We start from the raw sequence: 15,791 nt of genomic DNA, 5'->3' as shown, positions 1-15,791 counted from the left end.
CTTGCTGGGGCTCCACTTGCCTGGTTGCTGTCATTTTTTTAATTATACAAATAGTGAATAATATTATTCATCATTAATGTAACACAAAAAAGAGATCATTGGCTGGAATATGACAGTTATCTGAAAGTTAAGTTAAGTAAAAAATGCTGTTAAATGTATGTTTTGCGGGTGAGAGTATGAATGTGTTAGTACGTGTAAGTGTGTGTGTGTGTCAAAATATAGGTGAAATGGAGTGCAACGTCCGTTTCGCTACCCCTGGCATTTTGGTGAATTGACGTCCATGCAACAAACTCCCACAGAAGCTCAACAGGGTAATCCTGGAGACCATGCACTTCATCAAACGCCCAGAAATTCTATACCAAGCTTCCTCCATGCTGTTCTTTCCTCATTTCTTCTTTACATGTCAGGGCACGAGTCGGGGGTACACGCGGGTGGACTGCGTCCATCAACTATTTCACAGGGTGAATGCTGTCCACCCTGATCCTCTAAATAATGTGCTGAACTCGTCCCAGTGTAATTTCCAAACACCAGGACACTTTCCGCAGCCCATGCACGTTGTCTGCTTTCCCTCTGCAAGAAGCAACAAGCAACAATGTGCAGGCGGGGACAGGCCTTTCTTATTTTAGACTCCTGCTGGGCCCATAACAAAGGGCGATATTGAGGGGTCATCAGGCCTCCTTTAGTTCGAGTCTCCTGGCTGGGAGCACTCAGGACCCTCACACCTAGAAGCAAAGGTTAGCACTGCACACATATGTAGTAGGGGCAGCTTTTCACTTTGTTCAGGCTCTGTTTACTAGATATGTATGCTCTGTAAGAATGTCTGATGTGTTGGTGTCTCCCAGTATTTACACAATATAAATCTAATTTATATAGCACTTACTACCCCTGGGGAGGCATTGAAATAATGTAAGTACCACTATTTTTTTCTTGCATGTCGCTACTCATCCCAAAGCAGAGTGTCAGAGCACTTTACATCACACCAACATATTAAAGTCATGGCTTGTGATGCCATATGTAATGTAATGCGTTGTGATGTCATGTGCTGTGATGTCACGTGTCATGATGTCACGTGCTGTGATATCACTTGCATACTGCCTAACTAGGTTAGTCCCCCCACTTCTTTTTTTAGGACTTGAGCCCTGTTACAGGTAGATCTGCTAGAAATATCCAGATATGTAAAATGTCGACTCCTAGAATGTTTGTTTTTAGACACCTTTTAAAGTATTTTTAATGTTTTTTGGGTAGCATCTTGACCAGCGACCAAAGCTAGGTCAGTGCACCATAACTGAGTTGGCTTCCATTTTTCTCTGGCCACCTATAGCTGAGGATGGCGTCAGGCTCGTCCTATAAGGCTATGGGTGAATGACAGGTGGTTTCAACTGTTCATATCTGGAGGCCCACAATCCTTTGTGCTTGTTCCTCAAGACGGAAAGTGCCTCATGTACGAAGTAACTGCTTGATTTGCGAAAATGTGACACGGCTGTAATTCATAATTGACTGTATGCAATGACCCTTTCACCCCAATTGTTCAATAAAAAGAGTTTTTAAAAAAAGACAGAAAGTGCCTACCTGTGGTGTGTAGTATGTTGTGTGGAGAGAGTGACATGTAACATGAGTGCTCTGTGCCTGGGATACAGTGTGGCAGCAGAATAAGTGCCTGCACAAAATATTATTTAGTCTCTAAGTTGTCATTAACTTTTTCCTGTGGAAATATTAAATTACATTGCCTTGGCGCCCTGCAGTTGTCTTTTCATTTGTGAATGAATATACATTGGATCTTTTCCATCCAATTTCTTTATGTCAGTACCTGTGCTCTCTGTACCCACTTCCTGCATCCATTATTAAAATGAGGAACTTGGTTGAAAGCATCCGGTAGTGGTCAAAGCTGAGACACATAACTTGACCGGTTAATGACAACCTTTGACCTTGTCTGCTAGGCAGGCCTGGAAAGAAGTACTCTTTTAAGGTGGCAGTGTGTCTACATTTTATAGAAATTGTGTATTTTTGCTATGGCTCTCCACCAGTGTCCCAAAGCAGGATACATTGTTTAAATACAAGCCATATACAGCCAGTTGTTGTACTTCCTGTGGGATTTTCAAAGACTATCTGAACTATCTAAAAGAGCCATGGTACTAGAAGAGACTGCTGATGATTGCTGACTACCTCCAGGCAAGGATTAGGTCTAGGTTCTGGAGAATCTCTGCTACTGGAATATTCTCTAAAGGAAAAGTAATGTATCTCCCTTTGAGAGTAGATGAGCGTGTGCCAGACCAGGAAGAGAGAGACCTATGTGCAGCTGACTGAAGCCTGCATGGAGGACATCTTAAGGGAAGTGAAACACCCAGGGCATTGCATCACAGCAGGCCAAACTCAACATCAGGAGCATCTGTGAGATCATAGGTAGAAGATTCTGTGAGAACCCTTCTTGGACTGTGTAGTATCCTGTATATGTAATTATCCTGTTACAGTTTGTAACTCAGACTGAATAAACCTACAAAAAATACATCTTTGCCACTTGACTTAATTTCTACATACTGCAAGCGAGTCTGCATTGTCCATGATGCTCCTGGCCCTCACACTGATTTTAGAGGAGTCTGTATAGGTCCATACCTTCTCAGAGGAGAATTTAGGGTTTTCCTCTATGCCCCAAGCCCTATGGTAGTGTCTAATTGGTTGCAGTCGGACACTCTGACTCTGGAACTAGGCCCTTCTAACACTTAAAGTTACTATCTCCTCACACTGTCTGGCTGTCTCTCCCCAGTAGCCGTCCTCAACTCTCACAATGTCTGCATCTCTCTCTATTCTCTTTAGCTCTCTTCACCTCTTCTCCTTTTCTCTGCCCCTATAGTTCAGCTTACACCTCCACATGCCTCTTCGCCTTTCAACATTCCTGACTGTCTCTCTCCAGTATCTCTCATTCTTCTCACTTAGCCCTCTCTATTTCTTCTATTCCTGCTTTAGCTCTCCTCGCCATGTATTTCTGTATTCTCTGCATATTCCTTTCACTCTCTGGATGACTGTGTCCCCCAACCCCTCTAATTCTCCTTACGCCTCACCATGTTTCCCTCTCTCCCAAGTATTTCTCCTCACATTACACCACCTCACCCTCTTTCCCATGTAGCTAACCTCACATCACACCATGTCTTCCTCTTTCTCTCCATAAGCTCTCCTTACATCTCACCAAGCCTCCCTTTCTCTCCTCTGTTGGTCCCCTCCCACCATGTCATCTCTCCTCTGTTGCTCACCTGACCTCTTCCCATGACTCCCTACAGCTCTCATCATCTCTCAGGATGTCTCTTCCCTGAGGGGCGCTTCACATTTCATGATGTCTCCCTCTCTTTCTCTGGTGCTGCTCGTCACCCCTCACTGTGTCTCCTCTTCTCGCCTCTGCACACAGGCTCTCAGCTCCATTCCATGGATGAAGACTCCCTTCAGATGGTTCTGGAGTTTCTTACCTTTCTTCGTCTTAAAGGTAAGTGTCTCCCTCAGTGCCTGCACAGCCGAAGTCACTGTTCATTGAATACTTTTAATCTTTTTGCAACTACTGAAACATAATTCGCAAAACTGAGTGGGATTTGCATATAGCTTATCTCCCCCTTCTCCGTATTTAAAGGTCTCAGAAGATAAAGTTGAGGGCGGGCTCAACCGCTCATTGATAGATTGCTGAGATGTGTCTTATCCTGGCAGTGATAGGTCAGAGAGACATTTAATAACCCTCAATAACAGATCTCAATTCCTCAATGTCTCAAGGGCCTAGCTTATCCCCTAAGTGACAGATCGGTGGGACATGTCTTACGCCAGGACAGACCTACATGCAATATCCGCTCCAAGACAAAGCGGCGGGGGTCTGTCCTATTCCTTAGACAGGATGCAGGGGCATATCGTATTAGAAGCACTGGCCGGATAGACATGTATTATGCCGTCCTTGAGGGTCACTCGGTGACACGTGAGGGCTACGTATAACTTTTCCCTTCAATGACATGCAGAGGTACCTGTCCTACCCGTTTATTGTCAGAGCGGGGGTGGGGGGCGTGCCTTTTTCAAGTTGTGACACATAGGCACCTTGCAGTGACATGTATCCTCCCCCATGGACAAACTTGTCTTCTTCAATCAGTGAGAACCAGATCTTATCAATTCAACGACATGCTAAGGGAGCTGCGTTATATCTACGCCGCAAATTCAGAAAGAAATGTCCTATTCTTTCACTTTCATTTTCAGAGGGACATTTGTTTTCTCAACCTTTGGCTAGTCTGTCGTTGACGGGACATGCCCCGTGCTTCTCGTGACAGACTGGGTGCCCATGCCTGATGTTATGATATGCATGTTCTCAGAGAGATGGGTGCAGAGACACAACTCATTCCTTCAGCAAAGGGCTGGTGGTATTATATATCATGTCCCTTCCATAAGAGGCCGCACAGACATGCCTTGTTTCCTCACTGACAGGTTAGAGAGACATGTCTGCTTCCATGAGAGGGACATATCTTATCCCTGCCGTCACAGATTGGAGGGACACTTCTTATTCCCTCAGACAGTGTCAGTCTTGAGGGATATATCTTATTCTTCGAGCGCCAGATTGGAAGGGCATGACTTATCTCCACAGCATTAGGTCAGAGGGAAATATGATGTCTTCCCAGTAATAACTTAAAAGGTAGGAAAGACAGGGTGTATTCTTTCTGTAACAGCTGGAGAATAATGCCTTATTCCTTCGGTAGCAGGTATTAAGCAAGGGTATTACTGATCCATTGACATAAAGGAGGGAGAGATTGCATTGCCTCAGTAGCAAGTAGCAGAGAATGATATTCCGTCAGTAATAAGTCGGGAAGCAAGTCTAAGTCCAAGAGTAACAGTTCAGAGGTAATGGACTTATTCCTTCATGTAAGGTTGAAGCAAAATATCCCAGTACCTCTTTATTGTGTTGGAAGGAAAAGGTCTGATTCCATGAGGAATAGATAGGAGGGATTTGTCCTCTCCCTCAGTAGCAGGGTGGGGGGAAATTCCTTATGTCCTCACTGTAAGCAGACGGGAGTCTACTTGGGCAAATTAACACACCCATATTGTAGTGTATGTAAGCTCAGATTGTCACTGTATATATTATGTCTACAATAACTGTCCTGTAACTGAGCACAAACCGTCTCTTCTTCTTCTAGAGCTGGGAGCCCTGGATCATCTCTCTCTTCCAGTCTCTTCGGAGGAATCCAGCCAGACTTAGAGCCAGCAACCCCAACTTACAGCAAGAAAACCCTCTCATTCCTGTGACCGCAGCCAAACCTGTACATATGTCAACAGATTTATTTATTGAAAAACCAACCAAGTTTGACATGAGGATACAAAGAAGGAAAAAAGGAACCAATAAAACTTGAAAGTAACACCTAGTTTGGGCTCTCAATCCAACAAATGGCAGATGTGGGTGGTGCCTTTTGTCTGCCATGTGACTGACTTTGCCAGCCTAGCTCAAACAAAGCCTTATAGCCCCCTCAAGGTCAGCCCACCTCGGATAAAAGGAAGGATGCACCCAAATAAAGATAACCTCGCCAAACCCAACTTTTCCTAACCCACCCTCACCAAACCAAGCCAGCGCCTACTCATGCCTATCCAACTTAACCCAGTCTGACTTACCCTAACTAAAACTGAACCAGTTCAAATCCAATCCAATCCAATCCAACCTAACCCAACTCATCCTAACTAAAACTGTACCAGAGCCAACCCTACTCAAGCCAGTCTAACTAACCCGACCCAACCCAACTCAGTCTTACCAAACCACAAAAATTCACTCCAACCTACCCAAATCTAATTAATCATAACCAAACCTGAACTAGATTCAACCCTATTCAAGCCCATAATGTCCTCTGTACAACACTCTCAAGTTGCCTGATGCTCAATTCATAATAATCCAACCCTAGGTGCATTGTCAATCAATAAAGCAAAATCATTTCTGGATTGTTATTCATACTCTGCCAATAGTAGGAGCCCAGTGTTTGCTATCAACTCACTTAGATTGCCTAGAATATAATCCCAGTTTGAGATTGCAATGGATGCAGCTGAATACCATATTTCCGTCACAAGATATTGAGAGAGCTTAATTCCTATACTGGTTGACCTCCGCAGATTGCCTTCTTGCAGCAGGGGTCCTTTAAAAGATACATATCAAGTTTTATAAGTATATTGACGTGGTAAAAGTTCATGCTAAGTAACTCTACTCAGTTGAAAGGCCATGAAGCCTGAGGTGACTGTTCACCAGGCCTAGAAGTCCATACTGAGTTATATTGGATAGGGACCATTTTGGAACTGTTAACTATGAGAATAACACATTCATTCTGTTTTAGCTATTGTGCTTGTTTGAGATTACGTACATTTTTTGGGGGGACTAGCTTGGTCTTTGATTTAGGGCTAAATCTATGGGAAGTCAACCTGGGTCCTAAGTTAGATCTGAGTGGCAACAGGAAATCATTTGATTTGTGGAGGAAGTGCTAAATCCAAGAGACAATGCTGAGTGAAATTCTTCGTATGGCAGGGTAGTACAGTGGAGGAAATGTTGGATTGTCCTCTTAATTTTTCAATTTTTCCCACAAATCAGAGGAATTTCCATTACCACTGAACTCTAAATCAGGCTACAAACGTACTTTCTCTGGCAGTGTTCCTTAACATTTTGACTTCTGTGGACCCCCACTTAATAATAATCACTGGAATCTGGTGATTCCTCACTGAACCATTATTGGAATCCTGAGTCTTTGTTTGAAGCCAGGGACCTCTGCCTAAGCAATTTTAATGATTTGTACCACAAAACAATACACAAAAATGCGGAAGCAGAAATTCATCAAACAAATACGCAATGATTAAATATTTTATTTAATTCACAAACAAATATATTTTTTTTAATCTATGTTTTCATTTTAATGGGAAGGTTAGAGCTTTCCTAAATTCAGTTGGGTCCACCTGTGTCCATACTATGCATTGTATTCTGTTTGATTTTCAGTTGTACTGCTTTATTTAAATATACTGTATCAACCTGGTAATATTTAATTTTCTAAGCATTCGGAAACCCTTTGAGTATGTGTTGCGGACCCCCAGGGTCTCCAGACCACATGGTAAGAACTGCTGTTCCTGGGCACCTCTATGAGCGCTGCACCAGAGACACCCTGCAAGCAGTGAGGTTGCTGTCATGCCTTGGGATGGGAGGGAGTGAAATATATGCTACACCTAGCACTCCAAAAACTCTTGTTCTGACCCAGCTCAAGTTTGTGACCCTTAAGAGAGAAGATTCCCACGTGTAGTTCTTTTTAAACGATTGTAGCACACATTCACCAAAATAGAAAAAGTCAGGCTTTCTGGAAGCTTGCCTGATGTTTTCTTTGGATCGCTGCACAAATGCTTGCTTATGCCTGTGCCTTTCCGCATTATGTTACAATGGAGATATGCCCCAACTGCTTTTCACACTAGACACTGCCCATGCTTACTTAGAGTTCATTGCATTCCTTCAGTACACTTTTATGGCTGAATTTACAAAGGTATACTTAGACCTGTAGTCTAAGCGCCCAATTCACAAAGGTAAACTTAAACCTCATGTCTAAGTTTATTTTTGTGAATTGGGCCCTTATTGTTTTTCTACCACCGTTTTCAATGTTAGTGATTGCCTTTGCCTGCTGATTCCAGGGAACCTGCCAAGGATGATCACTTATTTTAAATCTACTAATAACCTTTACTTGACTGGAACACCCTTGTGGGGCCTTTAACTTTGATGGTTCCTGATTGAGACAGATTTGCTTTGAGTGTCCCTAATAAAGTCATCTGTGGATGGTTGTATTTTGAAAAATTGAGTTCGGGAATTTTGACTTGAACTTATTTTGTCTTCACAATATGGACTACCAACATATTTTCAAAGTACTTATGCGTTGTGGAGGCAATATGTACTATGCTACCCCTCTACTTACCTTAATGATACGTTGGTAGTCGATACTAGCTGCGAATACAAATGTTCATAAGCATAAAAACCTCGCTATTTTGGTAGCACACCCATAGTGGTGTGCTACCAAAATAGCAAGTCCATACCAAAGTGGTCTACTTCAAGACAATTCCAATGCAGAGCAGTGGCCTTGGCTGTGTTTGTGTGAGGCATGAAGTACATAAGACATAAATAATGATTAAAATGCATTGCTATATGCCCGAGGGCTCTGGTACAAGAGTGATGCTGAACCCTTTAAGAGCTTTGCGACATCAGACTTTGATGGTAGATTAAAGGGAACTTCGAGAAACCGAATTGATTCTTTACCAATATGTCTGACTGTCAGACTGTTAGCTTGAGTGCCGCACTGCCCTCCTCTGGGTTGCCCCTGGCCTCGAAAGATGGACTATATGAAAATGGCAAAGAAAGTCACATGGCAACTTCAGGGCCTCTGATGGCTGGTGCTTGGTTGTCTGCAAAAAGTCATGTGACTTGCAAAGCAAATGTCCTCTTAAGCCCACCGCCCTGCAGTTAATGTCTGTCTGAACTATTTTATTAACTCCTTAATAGAGACTTGCATCGAAAATGATATATGCATAAATGTTAATATGAATAAACCACACTTTGAAAATCGCTTGTCTAGAAGGTTATTTTGAGTGTGAGTGAAAAACCAGCCAGTTTTCATGCAGGCATGTCCAATGCCTAGAGCAAGCAGAACTAAGGTATAGGCTGTGAAGGTAGGGCCAGGACGGTTCCACGGCTATGTGGTTTTGGCTGATGCCTAAAAAGACACACTTTTTGTGCAATCATATACTGCACAGATGTGGTAGAAAGTCTATATTTAAAAAAAAGCTTTGATGTCCTGAATCATAAAATGTATATTTGTCAGAATAATTCCTGTACCTCTTTGTTTACTTTCTAAGACAAAATCGCCCCAACGCTCTTTTTAATATTATTCTGGATCTACTTAATTCCTCCCTCAGAGAAGCCAAGGTCCCCTCCGCTTGGAAACATGCCATGATCAAGCCACTATTAAAAAAGGCTAATGCTGACACCAACAGCCTATCCAATTTCCGTCCCATTTCTCTCCTCCCTGTTTTCTCAAAAATACTAGAAAAACACATTATCACACAACTCACCCAGCATGTTGAATCCAATAAGATCCTCCATCCATCTCAGTCTGGTTTCAGATCCGGCTTCTCAACAGAATCCACCCTGTTGGGGGTCTCAGAAACTATTCGCTGCCGAGTGGATGAGGGGGAGACCGTGGCACTCATTCTACTCGACTTGAGTGCCGCTTTTGACACGGTCTCCCACCCCATCCTCATCAATACCCTTAGATCTTCTGGCATCACCGGCCCAGCCCTCAACTGGCTCATTAGCTTTCTTTCAGACCGTACTTTCCAAGTCTTTTCCCCTTCCTCTGCTTCTCAAACCTATAAATCGGCGCATGGTGTTCCCCAGGGCTCCATCCTAAGCCCCTTACTTTTCAACCTGTATGTCAGCTCTCTGGCCTACATTGCAGAACAAGCAGGGTTAACCATCTAATCATACGCCAATGATACACAGATCATCTACTCTCTCTCAACCGGTTCCCATTCCACCCCTTCTTCCCTCTGTGTCGGCCTTAGTAACATCGCCAAGTGGATGCACGAAAACAAACTTAAGCTGAATGGGGGGAAAACAGAGCTTCTCTTATTTGGCAAGAATACTACTTTGTGGGGCCCCCAACATTGGCCCGCACAAATGGGTAAGCTCCCCGTACCATCTAAAACAGCTCGTAATCTGGGCATCACTTTCGATGATCAACTCTCCATGAAACATCATGTGGTAAAAATCTCCTCCACCTGCATCACCATCATCAAGTGGCTTCGTAAGATCATCGGTATGCTCCCTCAGGAGACCCAGAAAACCGTAGTCCAGGCCTTAATCACCTCTAGACTGGACTACGGCAATATTCTTCTCCTGGGGGCGTGCAAAGAGATAACCCGTAAACTACAGACAGTCCAAAACATGGCGGCTCGACTGCTCAGTAAACTACCTAACACATCTCCCACTTCCAACTCACTTCGTAAATTGCACTGGTTACGCATTGAAAGCCGCACGAAATTTAAGGCCCTCTGCTACATGCACAGGATAAACACAGGCCAGGCCCCACCATACCTCAGTCCTTTAGTGCATCGATACAGCCCTGCCCGTACCCTTCGATCTTCTAATCAGCACAGGTTCCAAGTTCCTAGAGTCAAGAGAGCCAGGATGGGTGGTCGCTCCTTCTCCGTCCTGGCCCCATCCCTCTAGAACTCTCTTCCTTCATCTCTTTGCACAGAACCCTGTTATCTTAAATTTCGTAGAGAAGTCAAGACCTGGTTATTCAACCAATAATGCCGCTTCAGCTATCAATCTGCTTTTTCCCCTCACTTTTGGTCTCCAGCGCCGGGAAACCTCCGGGTAGCTGCACGCTTTATAAGCTTAAATATAATAATAATAATAATAATAAGTCTCAAAATAGTAAAGTGTGACTGGCCCTTGCTTGATGCCATTCTAAGTAGTTCCAGTGTGCATTGTGGGTAATATTTAGGTGACGCATACCGACTCTGTGGATGACAAAAGCCCTGGCCAGATGAAGATGACTAACATTTAGCAGTCCAAGAAACTTTAGGTGTTACATTTGGGTGTTTTGAGTAAAATTATTTACTAATGATAAAAGTGAGTCTGTAGCGATTTCCCACACCATCAACTTATATGAAACTGAAGTGGGGTAGATTGAGGTATAGTGGGTCGAATAAAGTGGGGTAGATTGAGGTGGGTGGATTTGGGTGGAGGGGTGGATTGCAGTGGTGTCGGGTAGATTGGAGTGAAGTCAGGCAGATTGGGGTAGATTAGAGTGAGGGAAACTGGAGTGGTGAGTTATATTGGGGTGGGGTGGAGTGGGGTACATTGGGTTGAGTGTAGTGGGGTAGATTGTGATAGAGTACAGGTGTGGCCCGTGCACGTAAGTGTGGTGGGACAAGGGGGCAAGGTGGGGGGGAGTCGACTGACGATGAGGTCAATTTAAATTAAAAAAACGCTTACCTTGCACTGACGATGCGGAATGCACAAGGTAAGTGGTTTCCGATTTTTAGTATTAAATCTGTTTATTCAGAGCAAAATGTTTACCGACCTGTGCTCAAAGGTGCACCGGCCACTCCGTTACAATGATTAGATGAAAACATAATGGGCACAGCGAACAGTCAGGATCATTAAACACAGCAAGCTGCCTACAACCCAGAAGGGCCGGCCGCGTCAAAAGGTAGTGCAACGTTTCGGAAGCTGAAAGTAGCTAAGCCTCCAATTCAAGCCCCAAACAACCCCCCCAAACTACCCCCCCAACCCATCCAAACTACCCCCCTCCGTCCCATCCCCCACCCCCTTCTTGTCCGTCCAGTGATCCTCCCAAAACCCCAACCAGCCCAGCCATCCGCGAGGGACAGTTCCTAAATCTGTCCATTCTGAGGTCTATGCCTGCAAGTCTTCTTCTTATGCTCTGGTAGCGGGGTGTCCGCGAGGTGCAACAGTCGCAGGTATCGGGGGCAACTCAGCTCCCGAAATTCCCCGGTGAGCAAAGACAAGAATGGCCTCCAGATATCTGCAAACTCCTCGCCCCGTCCTGCCGCTGTCAGGGACAGCTTCTCCATCCCCAAAACTGTCCAAAGTCTGTGTAGCCAGCCCAGATGAATAGGGGGCTGGGGGTCTCTCCATCGTGCAACAATGTTCTGTACCGCGGCACCCAGCGCTATGGCAATCAACCTCCCCCGCATGGATTTCAAGGGGTACATTAATGCATTCGGCAGACCAAGGAGGATATAGGCCGGAAACCTAGGGAGCTGGGTGTCCAAGTGTGCATCTACAAGGTCTAGAATGGTGTCCAAGTAATGCAGCAGCTTCGCGCAGTCCCAAAGTAGGTGTACAAGTGTACCCCGCTCCCCACATCCCCTCCAACATCGATCGCTGGTCTTGGGATCCCAGCGATGGATACGCGCCGGAGTATGGTACCAATACATGGCCACTTTAGTCAGGGTTTCGGTGAGGCCGGTGTGATAGGCCGAGTGTCTGGCCCTGTGGTAAATTCCCTCCCTCTCCTTCCGCTTAAGTTGCCTCCTCAGGTCCTCCTCCCACCTGGTTTTCCCCGGATGGTAGGTGTATATGTGAGGGAGGAGCAAGTGCTGGTACAGGTCGGAAAGCAGTTTTTTCTCTGACTTGCGCGTGAGGAGCCATTTCTCATAGGGAGTAAGGAAACGCTGCGCCCCTGGCCGAACTGAAGGCTGGAAGACCCAGTTCCGGACCTGCAAATACTGGAGCCTGTCCGCCTCCTGGATCCCATAGTCCTCCTTCACTTTCTGAAAAGAGAGGATGCCTTCCAAATTGAACATATGTCCCACCTCTCTACAGGGGGTGGACCTCCATGCTTTATAACGCTGTGAGTCAAGGCCCGGGGTGAAGCCGGGATTCCCGAATATGGGCGTCAGCGGAGATGGAAACGAAGTGAGTTCACTCCGGACTGCCACTTGATCCCAAACCTTCATCACCGTGCTTGTGATGTAGGAAGCGTAGAGGTTGGGGGGCCTATGGCATCGCGGCAGGAAGGGTACACCCTGGAGCGGTCGACCAGCGACCGCCTGGTCCTGGAAGAGCCAGTGTTTGCTAGACTCCAGCTGGCACCATTCGACCAGGGTGCGCATCTGTGCCGCCTGAAAGTACAGTGTGAGATCTGGCATACCCACGCCAGCTGCGTCTTCTGGAGCCAGCCCGTCGGGGGGCGCAGGGGCAGGGTCTGGAAGATGTATAAAATTTGTGGCAGAAGGGTCATCTTGACCGCTGCGATACGTCCAAGCCAGGAGAGCGTAAGGCGATTCCACTCCCTCCATGTCTCAGTTATTTGTGCGCTCAACTTGGTGTAATTGGCTTCCGTTGTTCCCGGCACCGTCGGCGCCAGTAGAACCCCTAAGTAGGGGATTGTGGAAGCGGACCACTGCAGAGCGAACTCAGCCTTGGCGTCTGCGAATACGTCGGGGGCAGGGACACGTTCAGGGCCACTGACTTCCCAACGTTGATTTCAAAGCCCGAGGCCTGTGCGAAGGAGTGTAATTCCACAAAAAGCGCTCGCAAAGACTGCATAGGGTCCATCAGGGAGAGCAGGACATCATCAGCATACAGGCTGATCTTGTGCGTATCGCCCCCAAAGGGGATGCCCTTAATGCACTGGTGATGTGGGTGAAAGTGTCTCCACAGATCCGTAAGACCCAGAACCGCAAGCTGCGCATGGCCCTCTGCTGATAACGCCCCCACCTGTCCCACCCTCTGGTTGGAGCGATCGGCGACATTGTGGAATACCAGATTCAGGTCCCCCCCAGTAACAGGTGTTGGTGTGTGTTGGCTGTGGCAGTTTCAAGCGCAGAGTGCAAAAATCTTTCTTGCCCTTCATTAGGGGCATATATGGAGCAGATGAGTAGTGTCTGACCTGCCACCTGAAAGCTAAGGAGTAGCAGTCTGCCTTTAACCTCTGCCTCCCTCTGCAGCACTCGCCCCTGGAAGGACCGTGCCACCAGTATGGCTTCCCCAGCTACTTTCTTAGACGCGGAGGAGAAGTGTTGCACCGGGAAGGCGCGGGACCTAAGTCTGTGGTGGTCCTTGGATAGCAAGTGCGTCTCCTGTAAGAGGCAGATGTTCGCCTGTGAGCGCTCTAACAGGAAGAGGATCGCCCTGCGCTTGTTGGGGCTATTAAGTCCCCTGACATTCAGGGAGAGGATAGTCAGTGTAGGCATACTACCAGATGTGGAGTGGGTGCGAGTTCTTGTGTAGTGCGTGTCTGAGGCTCGAGAGGTAAAGGTGCAAGGAAGCCTTCAGATTCGGTGGACAAGAAGGTGCCCCTCCCACCCCTTCAAAAGTCAGACCCACCCTAACCCCAACCGTCATGTCCCACTCAGTCCCCCTCCCCCAACAGAATCCAAACCTGAAACCAATGAAAATCAACCATTGTCCCGGTCCCGGTGAGTTATACCAGTCCGTAGAAGATCTCTGCAGGGAACGTGGCAGTGGCGGCGCCACCCCGGCCCCCCTCCCGTCAAGGCAATATGTGAAGTGCGACCCCCAGCTTACTGCTCAAGGAGGAATGGCGGTGTCCCTCTCCACCTCCTGGACCGCTGCTGCTTGTTCCTGGGCAATAGTCGCGGGGTCTGGCCTCAAACGTGCCCCACGATTGCGCCGTCGGCTGCACTCTCTGCCAGTCCTCCCGGTTGCGATGTGCCGCCCCGTTTTGGGAGCCATGGGGTGACCCCTCCTCTGTGTCCGAGGGGTCTGGCAGGTCGATGCCCAAGAGGGTGCAGGTGTCTCTGAGGGAGCGAAGTTGGTCCAGCTTTCCCTGCCATTTGAAAATGATCCGAAACGGGTGTCCCCAGGAGTACGGTATCTCCTTCTTGCGCAGAAAGGCAGTCACAACTTTAAATTCGCGCCTCTTCTGCAGTGTGATAGCCGACAGGTCCTGGTATAGCGCCACATGTACCCCTCGAAATTGCAGAGGTTGCTTCCGTCGGGCCTCCTGGAGGATTCGCTCCTTCAACGGGAAGTCCGGGAGGTAAGCCAGGATATCAGGCGGCGGGGCCGGGGCCTGCCGCGGCAGGCCCACCCTGTGGGCCCGATCAATACGAATAGGGAAGTCCTCCGCCTCACCTAGAATCTCCCGGAAGAGGTCTTGCAGATATCCTGTGACGCTATTCCCTTCTGCGTTCTGTGGGACATTCCTGACCCTTATATTATTTCTCTGGGAGCGGTTTTCCAAATCTTCTGCGTGTGCCTGTAGGCCAACCTGCTGCTCCTGAAGGCGGAGGACTTCCTGCTGCAGGTGTACGAGCTCTTCGCTGCGTGCGTGGCCAGTCTCCTCCACTGCTGCCACTCTTTCCCCCAGTCCATCCAAATCCCGCCAGAGTTCTCGCTGTTCGCCAGCAATGTCCTGTTTAAGAGCCTGGAAGTCTTCCCTGAGAGTGTTGAAGAGCGACTCCAGAAAAGTGCGGGTGATGGGGGCGTCGTGCTCTTCCAGAGGTTGCGTCCCAGTATCCGCCGGGGTGGAGGGGGGTGTCTGAGTCTTCCCCCCTTTGGTGGTAGGCTTATGGAGCATATCCGGGATGGTGCGGTTAGTCCTGCGACTCGCGTTGGCCATGCTGCCACCAGGGCCCGGATTGCGCCGCACTCAGGCTCAGGGGAAGCTCGCTCTGACCCCCAGGTGGTTGCTTGGTCTGCCTTCAGTAGCCGCAGCCGCCTGTTGCCTCTCCCGGCCTTCACCTCGACACTGGGCGTCGTCCGCTTGGTGCACCCCATCCCTCTGTGAGCAAGCGTGCCACGTCCAGGCCGGCCCCGTCAAATGTCCACTACTCCTCCCGCCGGGGACTCGAGCTCCCTGTCCCCCGAGATGGGCAGCCCAGCCCTCGCTCCGGTTAGGGCCTTCCTATATTCCAAGGCTCTCAGGGCCGCAGTGGGAGCGTGCGGGGGGTCCTCCTTCTTCGGCACCTTCAGGGGTCCAATCTGCCCAGCCGGCACCCCTAGGTCCAGCCCCAGCTCACTGCTTCAACCTGCTCCCGCCGGGCCAGGCGTGCAGGCCCCAGGCCAGTCCCCCAGGCAATCGGTGCGGGATCCTGCCGTGGTCTTCGGGCCCCCTGCACAGTGGGCAGTCCCCGCGCCAGCAACAAGGCTCCTGTCCTGCCCCCCGGGCCTGCTATAGTTCACGCTGCCACAGGCCACTCTCTACACGCGCCCTTCAGAAGCGCTCGATCTCACCTTCTGCCTCGGTGAAGGTCAGGCCCCGCTTATGTGGTCCCTGGTG

General features: G+C 48.0%; 1 protein-coding gene across 1 annotated transcript in view; it reads left to right on the top strand.

Annotated features, from left to right (window-relative positions):
- The window catches only part of LOC147701568 (galanin peptides-like), an 85,772-nt gene extending 77,292 nt beyond the window's left edge, over positions 1–8,480 (top strand). The window contains exons 5-6 of the mRNA XM_086928675.1: positions 3,398–3,472; positions 5,148–8,480. Of these exons, the coding sequence (XP_086784801.1) occupies positions 3,398–3,472; positions 5,148–5,209 (137 nt within the window). The 3' untranslated portion in view covers positions 5,210–8,480. The remainder of the gene's footprint in view (positions 1–3,397; positions 3,473–5,147) is intronic.
- The last annotated feature ends 7,311 nt before the right edge of the window (positions 8,481–15,791 follow it).

The sequence above is a fragment of the Lissotriton vulgaris genome, chromosome 7 (assembly GCF_964263255.1).
Source record: "Lissotriton vulgaris chromosome 7, aLisVul1.2, whole genome shotgun sequence".
Lineage (NCBI taxonomy): Eukaryota > Metazoa > Chordata > Amphibia > Caudata > Salamandridae > Lissotriton > Lissotriton vulgaris.
This window is presented reverse-complemented; position numbering and strand designations above follow the sequence as displayed.